At 42.5% G+C, this 21,922-nt stretch overlaps 1 protein-coding gene across 1 annotated transcript; it reads right to left on the minus strand.

Annotated features, from left to right (window-relative positions):
- Positions 1 to 2,381: 2,381 nt before the first annotated feature.
- LOC106569306 (B-cell lymphoma/leukemia 10) lies at positions 2,382 to 5,759 on the minus strand. The gene is made up of 3 exons (XM_014140522.2): positions 5,453 to 5,759; positions 3,880 to 4,168; positions 2,382 to 3,673 (listed from the first exon to the last, which is right to left on the minus strand). Exons 1-3 carry the CDS (start codon positions 5,501 to 5,503, stop codon positions 3,225 to 3,227), a joined length of 789 nt encoding a protein of 262 aa, XP_013995997.1. The 5' UTR covers positions 5,504 to 5,759; the 3' UTR covers positions 2,382 to 3,224.
- Between the last annotated feature and the right edge of the window lie 16,163 nt (positions 5,760 to 21,922).

The raw sequence follows: 21,922 nt of genomic DNA on the forward strand, positions 1-21,922 counted from the left end.
ATTATGTCCGGATTTGCCAAATGGAGGACAAGGGAGAGCTTTGTATGCGTCTCTGTGTGTGGAGTAAAGGTGGTCTAGAGTTTTTTCCCCTCTGGTTGCACATTTAACATGCTGATAGAAATTTGCTTAAACAGATTTAAGTTTCCCTGCATTAAGTCCCCGGCCACTATGAGTGCCGCCTCTGGGTGAGCTTTTTCCTGTTTGCTTATGGCGGAATACAGCTCATTGAGTGCGGTATTAGTGCCAGCATCGATCTGTGGTGGTATGTAGACAGCTACAAAAAATACAGATGAAAACTCTCTTGGTAGATAGTGTGGTCGACAGCTTATCATGAGATACTCTACCCCAGGCGAGCAAAACCTCGAGACTTCCTTAGATATCGTGCACCAGCTGTTGTTTACATATATGCATAGTCCTCCACCCCTTGTCTTACCAGACTCCGCTGTTCTATCCTGCCGATACAGCATATAACCAGCCAGCTGTATGTTGATAATGTCGTCGTTCAGCCACGACTCCATGAAGCATTAGATATTACAATTTTTAATGTCCCGTTGGTAGTTTAATCTTCCTCGTAGGTCGTCGATTTTATTTTCCAATGATTGCATGTTAGCTAGAAGAACAGAAGGCATGGGGGGTTTATTCGATCGCCAACAAATTCTCAGAAGGCAGCCCGACTTCCGTCCTCTTTTTCCTTTGTCGTCTCTTCACGCAAATGACGGGGATTTGGGCCTGTTCCTGGGAAAGCAGTATGTCGATCACGTCGGGCTCATCGGACTCATTAAAGAAGAAAAAAGCTTCTGCCAGTTCGTGGTGAGTAACCGCTGTTCTGATGTCCAGAAGTTATTTTCGGTCATAAGAGACGGTAGCTGCAAGATTATGTACAAAATAAGTTTGAAAAAAAGTTACAAACAACGCAAAAAAACAAACATAAAAACACAATCGTTTAGGAGGACGTCAGCCATCTTCTCCGGTGCCGCATACATAATAAAGCTGGTTGAAAGAATGCCAAAGTGTGCAAAGCTGTCATCAAGGCAAAGGGTGATTACTTGGAAGAATCTCAAATTTTTGGAGCAGTGTTGTTTAACACTGTTTTTTCATAGTTTTGATGTCTTCACTATTATTCTACAATTAAAAATAGTAAAAATTAAGAAAAACCCTTGAATGAGTAGGTGTGTCCAAACTTTTGACTGGTACTGTATATAGGTTTTTTATACTCCGGACTCCGATATTACTCCTAATATTTCTATATTACTTAATCCCATTCTTTTACTTTTTAGATTTGTGTGTATTGTTGTGTATTGTTAGATATTACTACACAGTTGGAGCTAGGAACACAAGCATTTTGCAACACAAAAGAGTGCAAAAGGTACAGAACGGCAGGCAGTGTCGGGGTCAGGGCAGGCAGAGGTCAATAATTCAGGGTGGTGTGACAAGGTACAGAAACGGCAGGCATACTCAGGATCAGGGCAGGCAAAAAGGTCAAAACCGGGAAAACTAGAAAACAGGAACTAGAAACAGACAGGAGCAAGGGGAAAACCGCTGATAAGCTTGACGAACAACACAAACTGACAACAGACAGAGAACACAGGTAATAAATACCCTGGGGATAATGGGCGACACCTGGAGGGGGGTGGAGACAAGCACAAAGACAGGTGAAACAGATCAGGGTGTGACAGAAATAACATCTGCTAAATATGTGTATGCGACTAATACAATTTAATTTGAGCCTGTGTAATATGATTCCAACTTATTTCTATATTGTCCTTTTGCTCATTTGATGACTCTGCGGAGGTCATAGTGGTACTTCTTGTACTTGTTCCTGTCTTGAGCCGTAGCCTCGGGGTTGTCTGCGATAGCCCTGTTTACATAGCCCTATCCTTTAGTTTAGCACCAACCTCAGTGTTAATACAGGGCTTTTGATTGGGGAAGCAGCTGTAATAATAAATAAACAACATCTTCATCATCGTAACACTTTGATAGGTTATGCCTACTCAATTTATTATTACATAATTGGAATGGCGACGGTTTATTACTTACCTGTAGTCCAGAGAAGCACCTGCCCACGCTATACAGAGCAGCTTGTTTAACATGTGAAAAATCGAATTTCTTCTGTCAACATTGAACAGAACAGGGAAGGAGACACTCAATCACTGTGACTGTCGTTCTCGAGCGGCATTCTGAGGTTTACCTGTTTTCCCAAAACATAAACGTTCTCTAATACAGTAGGCTTATGTTACTGATCAGCTTAAGTTTCTTGCATGTAATTGCCTAATCTAATTGTCATAAAATCATAATGAAACTTCAGAAAATAAGGATAGAATGTATTTCTGTGAGCCATCTTCAACAAACATTAATGAATGTCACATTTTACAGGAAATGTCTCCTGTGTCTCATATTCCTTTGATTTATTGATAGAAGGCCTACATTTTCAAGATCTGAAATATAAAAAGTACTGGTACATCAATTATCAAAATAGCAGTTATTAAAGTTCAGTTTTTGATAATAAGTAACACTGTTGTACCACATTACACATTCATGCCTTTTCACAATAAGAAAATGTATCTATAGTATAACGATACTCTAGAGTAAAAACATTAACCATTTCAGTGTAGGTCTACCAAAGTTTGTGACTACAGTTTGTGTGCCTTAAAGCATATGCAGAACCATTTATTCCAGTGCTGTGTCAATACAGAGAAGTTGTCTTCTGATGCTCTGGGCTCCTTACAAGGAAACATCTCTACTGTAGCTGCCATGGTGTGGCATGTTGATGCCAGTCTCATGAAGAACTCACACCCCCATAATTCATAGGAAAGGAGATGAGCAGTAGTGTTGATGGAGAATGATGACCTACGACTTTAGTCCAAGTTCAGAATAAAGTGTATCTCTATCTCAATCCGTCTTCCTGTGGGTAAGGGGCATCTTATGAAAGATGACTTGATAGGAGCAGAGTAAAATTCATGAAGGTACAGCTTATGATTGAGACATGATTAGTAAGTAGTTACTTGTATGGTTCTTCACTGAATTCAAAATAAGCTTGTCCAGCTTTCTAATAACCCAGAGTATAATGTGAGGCATGGAATATACTTTACGAGTTGCTATTTGTTTGATGTATCACTCAACTAAAACCCTTAAGAAAACACAAACTGGTACAAACAATAAAATTGAAGTGGGAATGTTTGTGATGAGTAATGATGTGGGAGACATTCCAGGGCAAGGGGCGGTCCTCAGTAAGATTTTGGTGGGGGCCTAGGCGAGAGGTCCCTGTATGATGTGGAAGTGGGGGTGATGGAGCGTGACCTCAGGGGCTGGAAGTTGGCGTCCCCTCCGCTGATCGCTGTGCTCCCGTGTGGTCCAGCATCCATGTTAGATAAGGCCTCCTGTGGCAGGTTTGGAGCCCCTGGTTCTCCAGGCCTGGGCAGTTTGGACGAGGCCTGGGATGAAGACACAACCATGCTATCCCCTCCCATGGATGATGACACCTCCTTCCCTTGGCTGGAGGCAGCGGGCAGGTTGAGGGATCTTAGGGCGTCAGAGGTGGATGGGCTCCCTTCTCCGTTGTACGGCATGGTGGATGCCAGGTTGGTCTCATATGACAGCGTCCTGGACAGGTCTTTAGTGGCCCTGGATGTGTCCTGGGTTGGCAGGAAGCCCGAGGAGGAACTGGATGCCCCTGCTGTAGAGGTCCAAAGGGAGATGGTCATGATAATGATACTAAGACGTTGTTAGCACACTGAGCTAAAGCCTATTAGCTTAGGGAGCTAACACAAATATTCAGGTCTCATGCAAGATTACTCGTCACTCAAGTGTGGTTCACTGCAGTACTTTCATTATATGAATTCAAACAAAGAATAAAAAACAACACACAGACACACAACGTACCTCTGAGAGCCTCTATCCTCTCGTTCTTCACTTTCTGCACCTCATCAGTGATCTTGGTGATGATGAAGTTGAGGGTACGTCCTTGCTGGATGGACTCGACCAGGGCATCCAGCCCCCGAGGGTTCTCAGCCAGGTAGTCCAGCAGCATGCCCGTCCGTTTACTCTGCGTGCTCCTGCAGCTGATCTCCTCTGTGTCGTCCCGCGTAAGGATCTTGCGCGAGCGCAGGTAGTCAAAATGGCGGTCGACCCGGATCTTGTCACAGAGGTACGGTCGCAGCCTCGTTAGGACCTGGACAGAGATGAGCAAGATGGAAACTGTGGGTGTTTTGGGTTGTGTTGAGGGTTGGGTTCTGGACAATCTGTATGTTATATAGGGACATCATTTGTTAATGTGTGACCAGGGTGCTGCTGATGGCAATACTGTAACTGTACTGAAGGACAGGTAAACATGTCTGGACAAAGAATACTTAGAGGAAGGGTATGCCTTTGTTGATCATTATGAGAAAGGGGTTAGGTATAATATGCACATCACATCATTGCTCAACTTTATTTACACTATACACACATATAGGCTACTGTAAAAATTGGTAGCCTATAGAGCATGAGTGCTCAAACGTTTGGGCTTCGTACATAATCTGAGTTGTGGGCCACGGGCCGGACAACTATACATTGTTTATTTTGAATTATAAAAAGGTAAACAATAGCTTTTTTTAGGGTCTTGAAATAATACTTTTTGGAAAGTAATTACACTTCAAACATTATCCAATCGTAGCCATATAACTTGACACCTAAGAACACATTCTGATTACCAGTATTAAATAAGTATTAAAACATTCACCACTGTTGTTTTCACGTAATTTCAACCAAAAAGATATATGTGAAGATGTTGAATCATCGTGGAAAACTGATTGGATTTGAAATGGTCTTTTCTTCACCCAACTTTTCATCTAAATCCAATGACATGGTGACATTTTTTGTTGATTTCACACTGAATTCATGTTAGTTGACAACTCAACCAAATGTAAATCAAATCTAGACATTGAACTGACATCTGTGCCCAGTGGGAAGGCTTTGGGGGCCCTAAACTAGTGAGAGTGAGAGTGACTAACAAAATCTATGGAGGCCCACTGGAGGTCAGGGCCAGTCAGTAATTTGGCCATGATTACTACAAGGTTTAGAGGGATGGCTACACTAACTTACCTAGCAATCTGTAACATGTTAGCTGACGTGGGCTAATTGATTTGACTGTATTTCTTATGAACTACCACATTTCGAAATTGCATGTTGTGTGTTCTAATATGATATCTCTCAACATTAAGTTGAGACCCTGACTGACTTCCTAAAAATAAATAAAATAAAACATTAAAATATTTGGACTCTGGGTCCCCCTAGTGCCCTGGTTTGGTCGGCCCTGCTAGGGTGCGGCATAAATTGGTTACTTTCACTTCTTCATTTTGCGCATTTCTACATTTAAAGTTCCCACCTCTATAAGTTAACAACATTCTGGCAAATCATTATTGTAAAACAGACTCCCTGACAGTTGAATTGTTAGTCAGACAAATAGGCAACTTACCTCCTTTTTAATATCTGCCATTTCATCTTCTGTCAGGTGAGGAACATCCATTCTATTTACCCTACCTAAGCCAAGGTGTCAAATTCAAGTCTTCCGCGTACTTTCAGAGAATAAAAAGGCACACTAAAAAGACATTCACCAAAAGATAGGCTCTCGTCCACGAATATTATATTTTCTAGTGTGTAACTCTAATAGCCTATATTTGCGGATACAAAACAAAAGCTTCTAGACTGCCCCAGTACACGAAAGTTTCTCATCAGGGGAACCGCTGCAAATTATTACTTCCTGATTCCATGAACGGGTTTACCCAGATCATGTGCGGGCAAGTGAACGATGAGTGAGTGCTTTTCATTCATTAACGCTACTTGTACACCACCACAGTTAATTCCCCTGGTGATAAAACACATATTCCAGTGTTCAAATAATGTAATGTAATTACCATAAAAATGTATGTGCGGTTCAATTTAATTAATTATTTAATTACCATTATATTTTTTACTAAACATTTGCAAAAAATAAATAAATGGAATGTTCTTTCATAAAGAGACCTTGGGATGGGGCTATAACACTAAACAATACAGTGAGGAAAAAAAGTATTTGATCCCCTGCTGATTTTGTACGTTTGCCCACTGACAAATAAATGATCAGTCTATAATTTTAATGGTAGGTTTATTTGAACAGTGAGAGACAGAATAACAACAAAATAATCCAGAAAAACACATGTAAAAAATGTTATAAATTGATTTGCATTTTAATGAGGGAAATAAGTATTTGACCCCTCTGCAAAACATGACTTAGTACTTGGTGGCAAAACCCTTGTTGGCAATCACAGAGGTCAGACGTTTCTTGTAGTTGGCCACCAGGTTTGCACACATCTCAGGAGGGATTTTGTCCCACTCCTCTTTGCAGGTTTCGAGGCTGACGTTTGGCAACTTGAACCTTCAGCTCCCTCCACATATTTTCTATGGGATTTAGGTCTGGAGACTGGCTGGGCCACTCCAGGACCTTAATGTGCTTCTTCTTGAGCCACTCCTTTGTTGCCTTGGCCGTGTGTTTTGGGTCATTGTCATGCTGGAATACCCATCCACGACCCATTTTCAATGCCCTGGCTGAGGGAAGGAGGTTCTCACCCAAGATTTGACGGTACATGGCCCCGTCCATCGTCCCTTTGATGCGGTGAAGTTGTCGTGTCCCCTTAGCAGAAAAACACCCGCAAAGCATAATGTTTCCACCTCCATGTTTGACGGTGGGGATGGTGTTCTTGGGGTCATAGGCAGCATTCCTCCTCCTCCAAACATGGCGAGTTGAGTTGATGCCAAAGAGCTCCATTTTGGTCTCATCTGACCACAACACTTTCACCCAGTTGTCCTCTGAATCATTCAGATGTTCATTGGCAAACTTCAGACGGGCATGTATATGTGCTTTCTTGAGCAGAGTGACCTTGCGGGCGCTGCAGGATTTCAGTCCTTCATGGCGTAGTGTGTTACCAATTGTTTTCTTGGTGGCTATGGTCCAAGCTGCCTTGAGATAATTGACAAGATCCTCCCATGTAGTTCTGGGCTGATTCCTCACCGTTCTCATTATCATTGCAACTCCACGAGGTGAGATCTTGCATGGAGCCCCAGGCCGAGGGAGATTGACAGTTCTTTTGTGTTTCTTCCATTTGCGAATAATCGCACCAACTGTTGTCACCTTCTCACCAAGCTGCTTGGTGATGGTCTTGTAGCCCATTCCAGCCGTGTGTAGGTCTACAATCTTGTCCCTGACATCCTTGGAGAGCTCTTTGGTCTTGGCCATGGTGGAGAGTTTGGAATCTGATTGATTGATTGCTTCTGTGGACAGGTGTCTTTTATACAGGTATAAAAGACACCTGGGAGCCAGAAATCTTTCTGATTGAGAGGGGGTCAAATACTTATTTCCCTCATTAAAATGCAAATCAATTTATAACATTTTTGACATGTGTTTTTCTGGATTTTTTTGTTGTTATTCTGTCTCTCACAGTTCAAATAAACCTACCATTAAAATTATAGACTGATCATTTCTTTGTCAGTGGGCAAATGTACAAAATCAGCACGGGATCAAATACTTTTTTCCCTCACTGTAAGCTATCATATCAGTGCCACTGGGGCAAGTACCGGTAGGTTTATTCTACACTGACCAAAAATATAAATGCAACAGTTCATATAAGGGAATCAGTCAATTGATATAAATGCATTAATCTATGGATGTCACATGACTGGGAATACAGCCATGCATCTGTTGGTTACAGAAACCTTCAAAAAGAAAAGTAGGGTTGTGGATCAGAAAAACAGTCAGTATCCGGTGAAGAGCAAAATTATCCAGCGTGCTGGTAGTCATCGAAGATGAGCATTTTCCCTCTGATGTCGGTTACGACACCGTACTGCAGTCAGGTCAAGACCCTGGTGAAGATGAAGAGCATGCAGATGAGCTTCCCTGAGACGGTTTCTGACAGTTTGTGCAGAAATGTTTAGGTTGTGCAAACCCACAGTTTCATCAGCTGTCTGGGTGGCTGGTCTCAGATGATCCCGCAGGTGGTGAAGCTGGATCTGGAGGTCCTGGGCTGGCGTGGTTGCACGTGGTCTGCGGTTGTGAGGCCGGTTAGACATACTGTCAAATTCTCTAAAACGATGTTGGAAGCAGCTTATGGTAGAGAAAGTAACATTCAATTCTCTAGCAACAGCTCTGGTGGACATTCCTGCAGTTAGAATGCCAATTGCATGCTCCCTCAAAACTTGACACATCTGTGGCATTGTGTTGTGTGACAAAACTGCACATTTTACATTTACGTCATTTAGCAGACGCTCTTATCCAGAGCGACTTACAGTAGTGAATGCATACATTTCATACATTATTTTTTTTGGTATTTTTTTTTCTGTGCTGGCCCCCCGTGGGAATCGAACCCACAACCCTGGTGTTGCAAACACCATGCTCTACCAACTGAGCTACAGGGAAGGCTAGAGTGGCCTTTTATTGTCCCCAGCACAAGGTGCACCTGTGTAAAGATCATGCTGTTTAATCAGTTTCTTGATATGCCACACATAACCAGTGGATGGATTATCTTGGCAAAAGAGAAATGCTCACTAACAGTGATGTAAACAAATGTGTGCACAAAAGTTGAGAGAAATAAGCTTTTTATGTGTACAGAACATTTCTGGGATCTTTTATTTCAGCTCATGAAACATGGGACCAACACTTTACATGTTGCGTTTATATTTTTGTTCAGTATATATAGAGTAGCTTAGCTGCTGCACTTTGATATGACCAGGTAATATTATTGTCATCATAACACCATAATATACTTCAACTCATAAAATGCCTATTATTTTTTTTAACCTTTATTTAACTAGGCAAGTCAGTTAAGAACAAATTCTTATTTTCAATGACGACCTAGGAACAGTGGGTTAACTGTTATGTTCAGGGGCAGAACGACAGATTTGTACCTTGTCAGCTCGGGGATTCAAACTTGCAACCTTTCGGTTACTAGTCCAACGCTCTAACCACTAGGCTACGCTGCCACCCTGTGTAATACATGCATAATTCATTAATTACCCTACTTAATAGATGTATATGTATTATTGTTGCTTAGTTGCTGAGAGGGTGCCTGTCTTTATAACTGTTTATGTATTTAGTTATGATGACACAGAGCACCTGAGGTCTAATATCAAAAGACTGCTTAACACATTATGAGGAGATTATTAATTGTCTGAGGCTGTCCTAGGGCAATGATAACACGTCTAGGCTCGGTATAAAACTAATTTTCTGTTTATAACTGTTTATGTATTTAGTTATGATGACACAGAGCACCTGAGGTCTAATATCAAAAGACTGCTTAACACATTATGAGGAGATTATTAATTGTCTGAGGCTGTCCTAGGGCAATGATAGCACGTCTAGGCTTGGTATAAAACTAATTTGCCTTGGTAACATGAAAACACATACCAAATTGACTAAGCAGTCATGTAGAAAATATAATTTGTGTTGAAGTATATGTATTACAGAACATAACCAAAAAACAAATATCATTGTTTACTATAAGGCCCACAAAAAGTGGGTAGGCTACAGCTCTGACCAGGTTGAAGGAAGTCAACAAGAGCAGGTATTGGCAGAGGACAGTGGAGTTTCCTCTACTCTTATTGCCAGGTGAACCGCTTTGTATGAGAAGCCAAACATAACATTCCAGAAGGCAAAAAAAGAAATTCCAAAATGGCACAACTTGTGCCTTCTCAGCTTTCAGTTGCCAGTTCTCTTTAATCATGATATTACAGGACTCCTTTGAGGACCATTGCTTCCCTGAGGTTATTGTTGTTAGGCTTGTTGTGCCATGCCCTGAAATTAAATGTTTGTCTGTCACTGTTGGGGTAGGTTGATGTTCCTCCAACTCTTCAAATAATAATTTGACACAGGGAATCTGCCCTCAATCCATTTTTGGTACTTTTATCCATGAAGATAAAACAATAGGTGGGCAGCTTCACTGCATGTAGTACTGTGTTTATGTACTCTCATTGTCATCAACACACGCAGTACAAGACTAGAGACTCGGTTTCTTTTACTTTAACAACAAACTAACTAGTTATCTAAAAACAGTTTACAATAGTTTTCTTATTCATATCTGGGTCCTGAGACGCAGTTAGCGTTAACGCTGGGACCACTGATATATGTCCTGGGATCCTAGCTCAAATAAGGTGGTACTACATTGGCAAAGCAACTAGCCTATCTGCTAGCTATCAAGCTAGGCAACCTGGGCTACTATTGCCGGATACCAAGCATGCTAAGCAGTTAGCCCTTGTGGCTAGCGCCGCACTTCAATTTGTCTCGGTTTTCTACTGCTGGCGTCTCTCATTTCACGGAGTGAATAGCGGGCTCGCCCTACTATCATTACAATCATGCCTCAGAAAAAAGACGAGGATCACATCTCTGCCGGGCAGGTACGTGAACTCTTGGAGAAGCAGAACGTTTTCTATAAGGAAATGATACTTCAGCAGCTTCATAGAAATGATCATGGAGTCGACCAACAAACAGCTGGTCGACCTAACTAAAAGATGTACAAGACATTAAAACAAGCCTTCAGTTCACACAGAAGGATGTGGATGTATTGAAGACCACACAGGATACACTTTCCAGAAACTGTTCCTCTATGTGGAATGAAATCACCACAGTCAGGGAGGGCCTCCAGAACATGTCTGGGAAGGCTGATTACCTGGATGGACAATTGAGGAGAAATAATCTTGTAATAGATGGTATCCAGGAGAGCCGAAGTGAGACATGGGCTGAATCAGAGGACAAAGTTCGAAAGCTGTTTTCTGAGGAGCTACAGCTGGATCAACAGATTGATCTGGAACATGCTCACCGGTCTGGGAAACCAAGGGGCACTGGTGGTGCCAATGGTGGTGCCAATGGAGCCTGACCCAGGTCAATTGTAGTGAAATTCCTCGGGTTCAAGGATAAGCTTGCAGTCCTTGAAAAAGCCAAACGAATTAATGAATATTTTACAGGTAAAGTGGACAAGTTGAGGAATGCTATGATTCCAACTGATGGCTCCATGTCATATACCCTTATAAAAGATTGTATCATGAAGGAGAGGCAATGCATTTTTGAATTTCATCAAGTAGAAAGGGAAAAGGTAGAAAGGATGCTGTTGTCTCTTTTGGATGGCAAGTCGCCTGGTACAGATAATCTTGACGCCAAATTGCTTAGAGTTACAGCTAACCAAATATCTACCCCAATCGCACATATTTTTAATAAGTGCTTGATGTATGGAGTGTGCCCAGAAGTCTATAAAGAGTCGAATGGTTATTCCACTACCTAAGGATAAACAATTTGCATTCACTGGTCCTAATAGTCGTCCTATAAGCTTGCCTGTGTTAAGTAAATTATTGGAAAAAATTGTATCTGTACAAATCAAGGATTATTTCTCATGTAATGGTCTGATAATGGGTTTCCAGCATGCATACAAAGAAGGGCATTCTACGAGTATGGCCTTAGCACAAATGACAGATGATTGGTTAAAGAGTATGGATTACAGGAAGTTAGTTGGTGCAGTGTTACTAGATTTCAGTGCTGCTTTTGATGTAATTGATCATCAACGGTTACTAGGTCAACTCAAATGTTATGGTTTTAAATCTGCAGCTCTATCCTGAATGGAAAGCTATCTATCCAGGAGAAGGCAAAAAGTGTTCTTTAATGGTAGCTTTTCAAACAGTAAAGATATACACTGTGGTGTTCCTCAAGGAAGTTGCCTAGGCCCACTTCTCTATCTTTACTAATGATTTACCTTCAGTAATGAACAAAGCAAGAGTGGTCATGTATGCTGATGACTCTACAATGTATAGCGCATCAGAATGTAATGAGCTAACAGATCCTGAGCAGTGAACTAAGAATGGGGTCTGAGTGGGTTGATATGAACAAATTGGTGTTGAACATTTCTAAAACTAAATGTATTGTATTTGGTTAAAGATATATGCTTGCTGATGATCCTCAATTGAATTTGTCTGTGAATAGAACACATGTAGAGGAAGTGAAAAAAACGAAACTACAAGGCATCATGTTGGATGCAGCTTTATCACGGTCAGAACACATAGATAATATTGTTCTTATGATGGGTAAGGGAATTGCTGTCACAAGAAAATGTTCAGAGTATTTAACATCTAGCAATCTGAATCAGGTGATTAAATCCTTGGTCCTATCACACTTAGAGTACTGTCCGGTTATATGGTCATCTGCAGCAAAGAAAGATATAAAAAAGCTCCAAATGGCTCAAAGGGCTGCCAGATTAGCTCTTCATTGCTCTAACCGTATGAATATTATCCAAATACATCAGAATCTCTCATGGCTTCATGTCAAAAACAAATTACTATCTAGTCTTGTGATTTTCTTTAGGAATGTTATATTTTTCAAAAATCCAAAGTATTTTTCAATCCAGTTAGTACATTCTTGTAACACACATAACCACCAAACCAGACAGGCAAATTCAGGGCAGCTAAAACAACCCAAGCCAAGGACAAATCGCCTTAAATCTACAGTTTTATATGGAGCCGATAGACCATATGCGATAGACCATATGACTGGACTGCAAATAGAAAGCATCAACTGAATGTTAAATGTGTTTCCTGTCAGGTATTTTAATTATCTGTATTATCTACTTGTTGAATGTTTGTGAAGTCTTGATTGTGGTTGTTTGTTATGTCTTGTTAATTGGTGTTGGACCCCAGAAAGATTAGCTAGCGTTACGGCGTTAGCTTATGGGGATCCTAATATAAAATTACAAGTACAGTACAGGCTTGGTGTGAAAATGTGTTCCTCCATGACATGAGAGCAGTACAATTTACAGTCCTCACAGGAACAAGCCAGGCAAGGGTTATAAAATAGTGAACAAAATAAACTCCCTAAAAACACAACTAGCTCTCTTCTCTGTGTTAGGAAACAGCCTAGAGACCAGACTGTATTGTGATTAGCAGCATGTGTTTAGCGGCAGACCATGTTTACTGACGAGTCAGCAATCGGGAATGTCAGACCAGACGAACACTATGTTCCTGTTCTGAGTGCCCATTGCATGCAGCGAAAGGAAAGGGACCCAAAACGAGGAAAACTCATTTATAGAAATGATGTAGTAAGACTGGATTTGCAATCACATCTTGAAAACGGACACAAAGCCACTACAGACATTCCTGTGTACCTTATAAAAGGTGTCAGTCAGACCCATAAAAATGTTCAGTATTTTCAAGCCACCTTCTCACTACCTACGGTCCAGTGGCGGTCGGTGACATATAAGATGAGGGAGGATTATTTATTTTTTGATGAGCATGCCCTTATTTCTATTACAGCATATTGGATGACTGTCATTCATTTTCCATTCACCCACCTTAATGTAACATCGATAGGTTTAAGCTACTACATGATACTCATATGTTCCCTATACCCATAATGAGGTTGCTACAACCTAGTGTCATAGGCGTCGTAAGGATTGGACCAAGGCGCAGCGGGTAAAGTGCTCATCTTCTTCATTTATTTAAAGAAAACACTTAAACAAAATAAACAAACGACGAAACAGTTCATAAGGCTCCCAGGCTATATAGAAAATAACCACCCACAAAACACAAGTGAAATAAACATCAACTAAATATGGCCTCCAATTAGAGGCAACGACAACCAGCTGTCTCTAATTGGAGGTCCTACTAAAAAGCCAACATAGAAATAGAAAACTAGATTTAAATATAGAAATAGAAAACATAGAACCTAAACCAAAAACACACAAAACAAACACCCCCTGCCACGCCCTGACCAAACTACAATGACAAATAACCCCTTTTACTGGTCAGGACGTGACTCCTAGCCTATGAATGAAAGTTTACAACGTAGGTGCACAGTTTGAGAGAAATTTAAGTCATCAAGGTGACAGACATTGACACATTCAATAACACCTTGCACAATCTGGCCTGGATCTAGCTGATCTAGGGTGTCATTAGTCCACAGTTGCAAACAAGAGTTTCTATTGGTCAAATTCAGATATGTTTATCCCCATTTCGTTCCGTTTAATAAATGTTTTTCAACAAAATCGGCGGAATGAATACACCCCTGATCACATGTAAACACAGCTCACTTTCATAGCAGCCACATACAAACAGCATAATCCCTTTAATTGTAGGATAATTCCTTCTCACATCAATGCGCTCTCCTCCTCTCACCTTTTCCTTTTGCTTGTGGACTTCAGTGCACAACACGTCAGCTGACTGTGACCAGGCGGAAAAACCTTTCCAAGCCAAACCTTTCCAAGTCAAACCTTCATATCATAACCGCTACACACAGCCTACATCGTTGTCACCACATTAGCTCACGTCAAGTCAGCATAGCTATTAGAACTAGCACATTAGTAAACCTGCTACAATGATGCAGTACAGTGTACAGTTGGCAAGCAGTTTAGCAGCTACACTGGCGGGCCCCGGTGCCAATAAATTAATAAAACCAAAAGCTTCCGTTGACTTGGAAGAGTTCCAGTGTTGGATAACCATAGCCAGCTAGGTAACATAGCATCTCTCTCTGTTTGAGCCGGGTGTTTGAGTAAGCTAAACTAGTTAGCTGCATTTGCTAGCTAAGTAAGGGAAAGTGAAAACAAATATACTGTACCAGTCAAAAGTTTGGACACACCTACTCATTACAGGGTTTTTCTTAATTTTTACTATAACATATATGGAATCATGTAGTAACCAAAAAATTAATTTTATATTTCAGATTCTTCAAAGTAGCCACCCTTGCTTTGATGACAGCTTTGCACATTCCTGACATTATTCTACAATGTAGAAAATAGTAGAAATAAAGAAAAGCCCTTGAATGAGTAGATGTGTCCAAACTTTTGACTGGTACTGTATATATACAGTTGAAGTTTGATGTTCACATGTACTTAGGTTGGAGTCATTAAAACTCGTTTTTCAACCACTCCACACATTTCTTGTTAACAAACTATAGTTTTGGCAAGCCGGTTAGGACATCTACTTTGTGCATGACACAAGTAATTTTTCCAACAATTGTTTACAGACAGATTATTTCACTTATAATTCACTGTATTACAATTCCAGTGTAATGTAATAATGTTTTTCTATCATACCAGTCCAACCCTAGTTCATAACTGACCACCTGTTGAATCCACAGTTTAGAACCCAGAGTATATGTACTTTTAGTAAAATTGCTCAACAATGTGTGGGCCTTGGGGCTATGTAGGAAAAAGAAAAAAGAAAATAAAAAAATCTAAAACTAAGTCAGCAATTTTCCAGGACAGAGCATTGTGACGCATGCTCCTCAAATATGAGGTCTGCTGTTCAGCTGTGTAAATTTGCCTGGATTTAACTCAACTGTCTGGGCTATGTGCACTCAAGTTAGACAAGGACTAAATGAAAAGATATGCCAATCTGGTTGGCTAGGTTTCCTATTCACGCAAGTCATCCTGAAGTAAAGAACAGGGATGAAGGGTGGAAAGTCTTTTTGTTATTTCATAATTGTTGTTCTTTCATGTGGTTATAAAATTCTATTTTCCAAAGGCACCCTCCTGTTTCATCTTGAATGGATGTTCCTTCAGGCATTTGTCAAGCACATTCTGGAATCTCTTTTGTCTTCTCTCAATCCTAACTCACTTATTCTGGCTGAACAAAGAATTCCAGGAGGGGTCAAACATTCCAAACTCTCTCTACTTGTCTTTTTAAAGATATTTGAGTTAGACAAACACTAATCCACCCACATCCAGATGGGTGACTGACAGGTATTTCAAATATGAAAAAGATGGAATTGAAGAAACTACAGAGCACAGGAAAATAAAAAAAATACTTTCAATACAAACACTGACCATAGATTAAGGGTTATTCTAAACACTTGGGCTGGCCTGCATGCGAGGGAGACATTTCTTCCATTCATTTATCGATATAAATATGTAGCTCATCTTTTAATATTTAGGCTATAATATATTCGTGCTGAGTAAGGTTGCACATTTTGGGGAATATTCAGAGGTGGAAACTTTCCATGGCAATTAACAGGAATATATGGGAATTAACAGAAATATATGAAAATTAATATTAATACCATTTAAATGTAGATGTTTTTTTACATTGGATATATTTACCATATCATATGGACACAGAAACATTTTACCTTATTATAAGTAGACATAATTGCAAATGATAAAATCCTTCCAATAGTAATGTAAAAAAAAATCATTTCGTTACGAATTGAACTTTAATTAAATGAGTTGACTCTTCACATGGGATGATTTCACTGAACAACAAAAGAAAGGGAATATTGAATGATCCCCAAGGATCCATCGCATCTCCAAAAAATGTTTTCCACATGCATCTGTAAAACGATAGTCTAGAAACTAAAGCTTTGTTTGTCTTCCTCTCAGGCTTCCATGTCTTCTCCCTGGACCTCCTCAATGTCCACCTCTTGAACATCAGACTGTGAGGCCTCATCTTCACTGTCACTTTCCAACCTTGTTGAGGATGGCTCGTTGTCAGTCTCAAAAAGCCTAAAATTTGCCCGGATGGCCATCAATTTTTCAACCCTTGTATTGGTCAGCCTGATGCGTGCTTTGGTGTGTGTGTTCCCAAACAAGGACCAGTTGCACTCTGAGGCGGCTGATGTTGGGATTTGGAGGATGATGGAGGCAACAGGGGAAACAGCCTCGGGTCCACAAAGTCCCTTAAACCAGGTGGCTGATGAGATATGTTGGCACGGCTGCCATATTGCATCTCCATCCCAAAGCCCTTGCTTGGAAGTGTACTTCGCCAGACTGCCAAGAGCCTTGCCCTCATCCAGGCTAAGGTGGCGAGACACGGTAGTGATGACACCATAGGCCTTGTTGATCTCTGCACCAGACAGAATGCTCTTGCCAGCATACTTGGGGTCCAACATGTACGCTGCGGCGGGTATGGGCTTCAAGCAGAAGTCTTCATACTTTTTGATGCATTTCAGAACTGCAGTTTCCTCTGCTTGGAGCAACAGTGAAGTGGGCAGGGCAGTACGGATTTCTTCTCTTACATCTGCAAGCAGAGTCTGAACATCAGACAGGATGGCATTGTCTCCCTCAATCCGTGCAATGGCTACTGCTATAGGTTTCAGGAGTTTCAGGCTGCTTACCACTCTCTCTCAAAATACATCATCCAGGAGGATCCTCTTGATGGGGCTGCCCATATCGACAGACTGTGATACGGCCATTTCTTGGAGAGACTTCTTCCCCTCCAGGAGACTGTCAAACATGACAACACCACCCCAACAGGTGTTGCTTGGTAGCTTCAATGTGGTGCTCTTATTCTTCTCACTTTGCTTGGTGAGGTAGATTGCTGCTATAACTTGATGACCCTTCACATATCTAACCATTTCCTTGGTTCTCTTGTCGAGTGTATCCATTGTTTCAGTGCCATGATGTCCTTGAGGAGCAGATTCAATGCATGAACAGCACAGCCAATTGGTGTGATGTGAGGGTAGGACTCCTCCACTTTAGACCAAGCAGCCTTCATGTTCACAGCATTGTCTGTCACCAGTGGAAATACATTCTGTGGTCCAAGGTCATTGATTGCCTTCAGCTCATCTGCAATATAGAGACCAGTGTGTCTGTTGTCCCTTGTGTCTGTGCTCTTGTAGAATACTAGTTGAGGGGTGGAAATGATGTAGTTAATTATTCCTTGCCCACGAACATTCGACCATCCATCAGAGATGATTGCAATACAGTCTGCTTTCTCTATGATTTGCTTGACCTTCACTTGAATTCTGTTGAACTCTGCATCCAGCAAATGAGTAGATTAAGCATGTCTGGTGGGAGGGGTGTATGCTGGGCAAAGAACATTCAGAAATCTCTTCAAATACACATTGCCTGTGAGCATCAGAGGTGAACCAGTTGCATACACAGCTCGAGCAAGACATTCATCAGCATTTCTCTGACTACATTACTCCATTGAGTAAAAAAAAAATCTGATTCCAGGAGGACCATGAGCTGTTGCTATCGATAAGGTGTCAGATTCATCATTTTAACCTCGAATAGAAGTAGAGTGACTTTTGTCAGAGTTGCTTGTTGTGAGCACTGAGAGAATTTTATGCACTTGGCCAGATGATTCTGCATCTTTGTTGCATTCTTCACATATGATTTGGCACTGCATTTGCAAATGTACACAGCTTTTCCTTCTACATTAGCTGCAGTGAAATGTCTCCACACATCAGATAGTGCCTGTGGCATTTTCCTGTAAAGATTTGAAAAAATATATATAAAAATAAATAAAAAATACAATTCCATTTACAGATAAATAGTTAGTTTAGTTAGCAGTTAGATTAAACAACTCCTTTGTAAGATATTTTTTGTTGCTAGGGACTCTTTTGGAAGAAGCTAGCTAGCTAACGAAGAACAACAAAGAATATCTAGTTAACAGAAGAAAAGAAAGAGAAAATCAGGACAGAAGAAAAAGGATATCAAAGTGAAACAGTTCTCTAAAGACACAGGAGACAATAATACAAGAAACAACACTTCTGTAGCTTGTCAACTATGTGTCTGTCTATCCCTGTTCTCTCCTCTCTGCACAGGCCATACAAACGCTTCACACCGCGTGGCCGCTGCCACTCCAACCTGGTGATCCCAGCGCGCACGACCCACGTGGAGTTCCAGGTCTCCGGCAGCCTCTGGAACTGCCGGTCTGCAGCCAACAAGGCTGAGTTCATCTCAGCCTATGCTACCCTCCAGTCCCTAGACTTCCTGGCGCTGACGGAAACATGGATTACCACAGATAACACTGCTACTCCTACTGATCTCTCTTCGTCTGCCCACGTGTTCTCGCATACCCCTAGAGCATCGAGCCAGCGGGGTGGTGGCACTGGAATCCTCATCTCTCCCAAGTGGACATTCTCTCTTTCTCCCCTGACCCATCTGTCTATCTCCTCATTTGAATTCCATGCTGTCACAGTTACCAGCCCTTTCAAGCTTAACATCCTTATCATTTATCGCCCTCCAGGTTCCCTTGGAGAGTTCATCAATGAGCTTGACGCCTTGATAAGTTCCTTTCCTGAGGATGGCTCACCTCTCACAGTTCTGGGTGACTTTAACCTCCCCACGTCTACCTTTGACTCATTCCTCTCTGCCTCCTTCTTTCCACTCCTCTCCTCTTTTGACCTCACCCTCTCACCTTCCCCCCTACTCACAAGGCAGGCAATACGCTTGACCTCATCTTTACTAGATGCTGTTCTTCCACTAATCTCATTGCAACTCCCCTCCAAATCTCCGACCACTACCTTGTATCCTTTTCCCTCTTGCTCTCATCCAACACTTCTCACTCTGCCCCTACTCGGATGGTATTGCGCCGTCCCAACCTTCGCTCTCTCTCTCCCGCTACTCTCTCCTCTTCCATCCTATCATCTCTTCCCTCTGCTCAAACCTTCTCCAACCTATCTCCTGATTCTGCCTCCTCAACCCTCCTCTCCTCCCTTTCTGCATCCTTTGATTTTCTCTGTCCCCTATCCTCCAGGCCGGCTCGGTCCTCCCCTCCTGCTCCGTGGCTCGACGACTCACTACGAGCTCACAGAACAGGGCTCCGGGCAGCCGAGCGGAAATGGAGGAAAACTCGCCTCCCTGCGGACCTGGCATCCTTTCACTCACTCCTCTCTACATTCTCCTTTTCTGTCTCTGCTGCTAAAGCCACTTTCTACCACTCTAAATTCCAAGCATCTGCCTCTAACCCTAGGAAGCTCTTTGCTACCTTCTCCTCCCTCCTGAATCCTCCTCCCCCACCCCCCCTCCTCCCTCTCTGCGGATGACTTCGTCAACCATTTTGAAAAGAAGGTTGACGATATCCGATCCTCGTTTGCTAAGTCAAACGACACCGCTGGTCCTGCTCACACTGCCCTACCCTGTGCTTTGACCTCTTTCTCCCCTCTCTCTCCAGATGAAATCTTGCGTCTTGTGACGGCCGGCCGCCCAACAACCTGCCCACTTGACCCTATCCCCTCCTCTCTTCTCCAGACCATTTCCGGAGACCTTCTCCCCTTCCTCACCTCGCTCATCAACTCATCCTTGACCGCTGGCTACGTCCCTTCCGTCTTCAAGAGAGCGAGAGTTGCACCCCTTCTGAAAAACCCTACACTCGATCCCTCCGATGTCAACAACTACAGACCAGTATCCCTTCTTTCTTTTCTCTCCAAAACTCTTGAACATGCCGTCCTTGGCCAGCTCTCCTGCTATCTCTCTCAGAATGACCTTCTTGATCCTAATCAGTCAGGTTTCAAGACTGGGCATTCAACTGAGACTGCTCTTCTCTGTGTCACGGAGGCTCTCCGCACTGCTAAAGCTAACTCTCTCTCCTCTGCTCTCATACTTCTAGACCTATCTGCTGCCTTTGATACTGTGAACCATCAGATCCTCCTCTCCACCCTCTCCGAGTTGGGCATCTCCGGCGCGGCCCACGCTTGGATTGCGTCCTACCTGACAGGTCGCTCCTACCAGGTGGCGTGGCGAGAATCTGTCTCCGCACCATGCGCTCTCACCACTGGTGTCCCCCAGGGCTCTGTTCTAGGCCCTCTCCTATTCTCGCTATACACCAAGTCACTTGGCTCTGTCATATCCTCACATGGTCTCTCCTATCATTGCTATGCAGACGACACACAATTAATCTTCTCCTTTCCCCCTTCTGATAACCAGGCGGCGAATCGCATCTCTGCATGTCTGTCAGACATATCAGTGTGGATGACGGATCACCAGCTCAAGCTGAACCTCGGCAAGACGGAGCTGCTCTTCCTCCCGGGGAAGGACTGCCCGTTCCATGATCTCGCCATCACGGTTGACAACTCCCTTGTGTCCTCCTCCCAGAGTGCTAAGAACCTTGGCGTGATCCTGGACAACACCCTGTCGTTCTCCACTAACATCAAGGCGGTGACCCGATCCTGTAGGTTCATGCTCTACAACATTCGCAGAGTACGACCCTGCCTCACACAGGAAGCGGCGCAGGTCCTAATCCAGGCACTTGTCATCTCCCGTCTGGATTACTGCAACTCGCTGTTGGCTGGGCTCCCTGCCTGTGCCATTAAACCCCTACAACTCATCCAGAACGCCGCAGCCCGTCTGGTGTTCAACCTTCCCAAGTTCTCTCACGTCACCCCGCTCCTCCGCTCTCTCCACTGGCTTCCAGTTGAAGCTCGCATCCGCTACAAGACCATGGTGATTGCCTACGGAGCTGTGAAGGGAACGGCACCTCCATACCTTCAGGCTCTGATCAGGCCCTACACCCAAACAAGGGCACTGCGTTCATCCACCACTGGCCTGCTGGCCCCCTACCTCTGAGGAAGCACAGTTCCCGCTCAGCCCAGTCAAAACTGTTCGCTGCTCTGGCACCCCAATGGTGGAACAAGCTCCCTCACGACGCCAGGACAGCGGAGTCAATCACCACCTTCCGGAGACACCTGAAACCCCACCTCTTTAAGGAATACCTAGGATAGGATAAAGTAATCCTTCTAACCCCCCCCTAAAATATTTAGATGCACTATTGTAAAGTGGTTGTTCCACTGGATATCATAAGGTGAATGCACCATTTTGTAAGTCGCTCTGGATAAGAGCGTCTGCTAAATGACTTAAATGTAAATGTAAATATTTTGTTTAAATGAAACATGTATGGAAACAGGTGAATTAACACTCCTCAGTTAGCAGACTCAAGCAGGCTAAAACCCACATGGTAGCAAAAACTAACTAGCAGAAATTGTTAACAAGTTAGAAATTATTTAAACACAAATTTGCTGTAGGCTACTATTTACTAGTTAACAAAAAACCATGTATGTCATATAAAATATATTCACCCCACCCAGTATTGTAATCAAAACTTACCAGAAAGCATGTAGTTGTCACATCCTGACCAGTAAAGGGGTTATTTGGTATTATTAGTTTGGTCAGGACGTGGCAGGGGGCATTTGTTTTATATGGTTTTATATGTGTGTTTATGTAGA

The sequence above is a fragment of the Salmo salar genome, chromosome ssa14 (assembly GCF_905237065.1).
Source record: "Salmo salar chromosome ssa14, Ssal_v3.1, whole genome shotgun sequence".
Lineage (NCBI taxonomy): Eukaryota > Metazoa > Chordata > Actinopteri > Salmoniformes > Salmonidae > Salmo > Salmo salar.

Bases quoted from the DNA above. Each gene is read 5' to 3' on its own strand.
- LOC106569306 (XM_014140522.2), bottom strand. From the start codon at position 5,503: ATGGATGTTCCTCACCTGACAGAAGATGAAATGGCAGATATTAAAAAG. The intron at 4,169-5,452 runs GTAAGTTGCCTA...ATCTCTGTCCAG, and splicing joins TGGCAGATATTAAAAAGGAG to GTCCTAACGAGGCTGCGACC. The intron at 3,674-3,879 runs GTACGTTGTGTG...GGACCTCTACAG, and splicing joins GAGGATAGAGGCTCTCAGAG to CAGGGGCATCCAGTTCCTCC.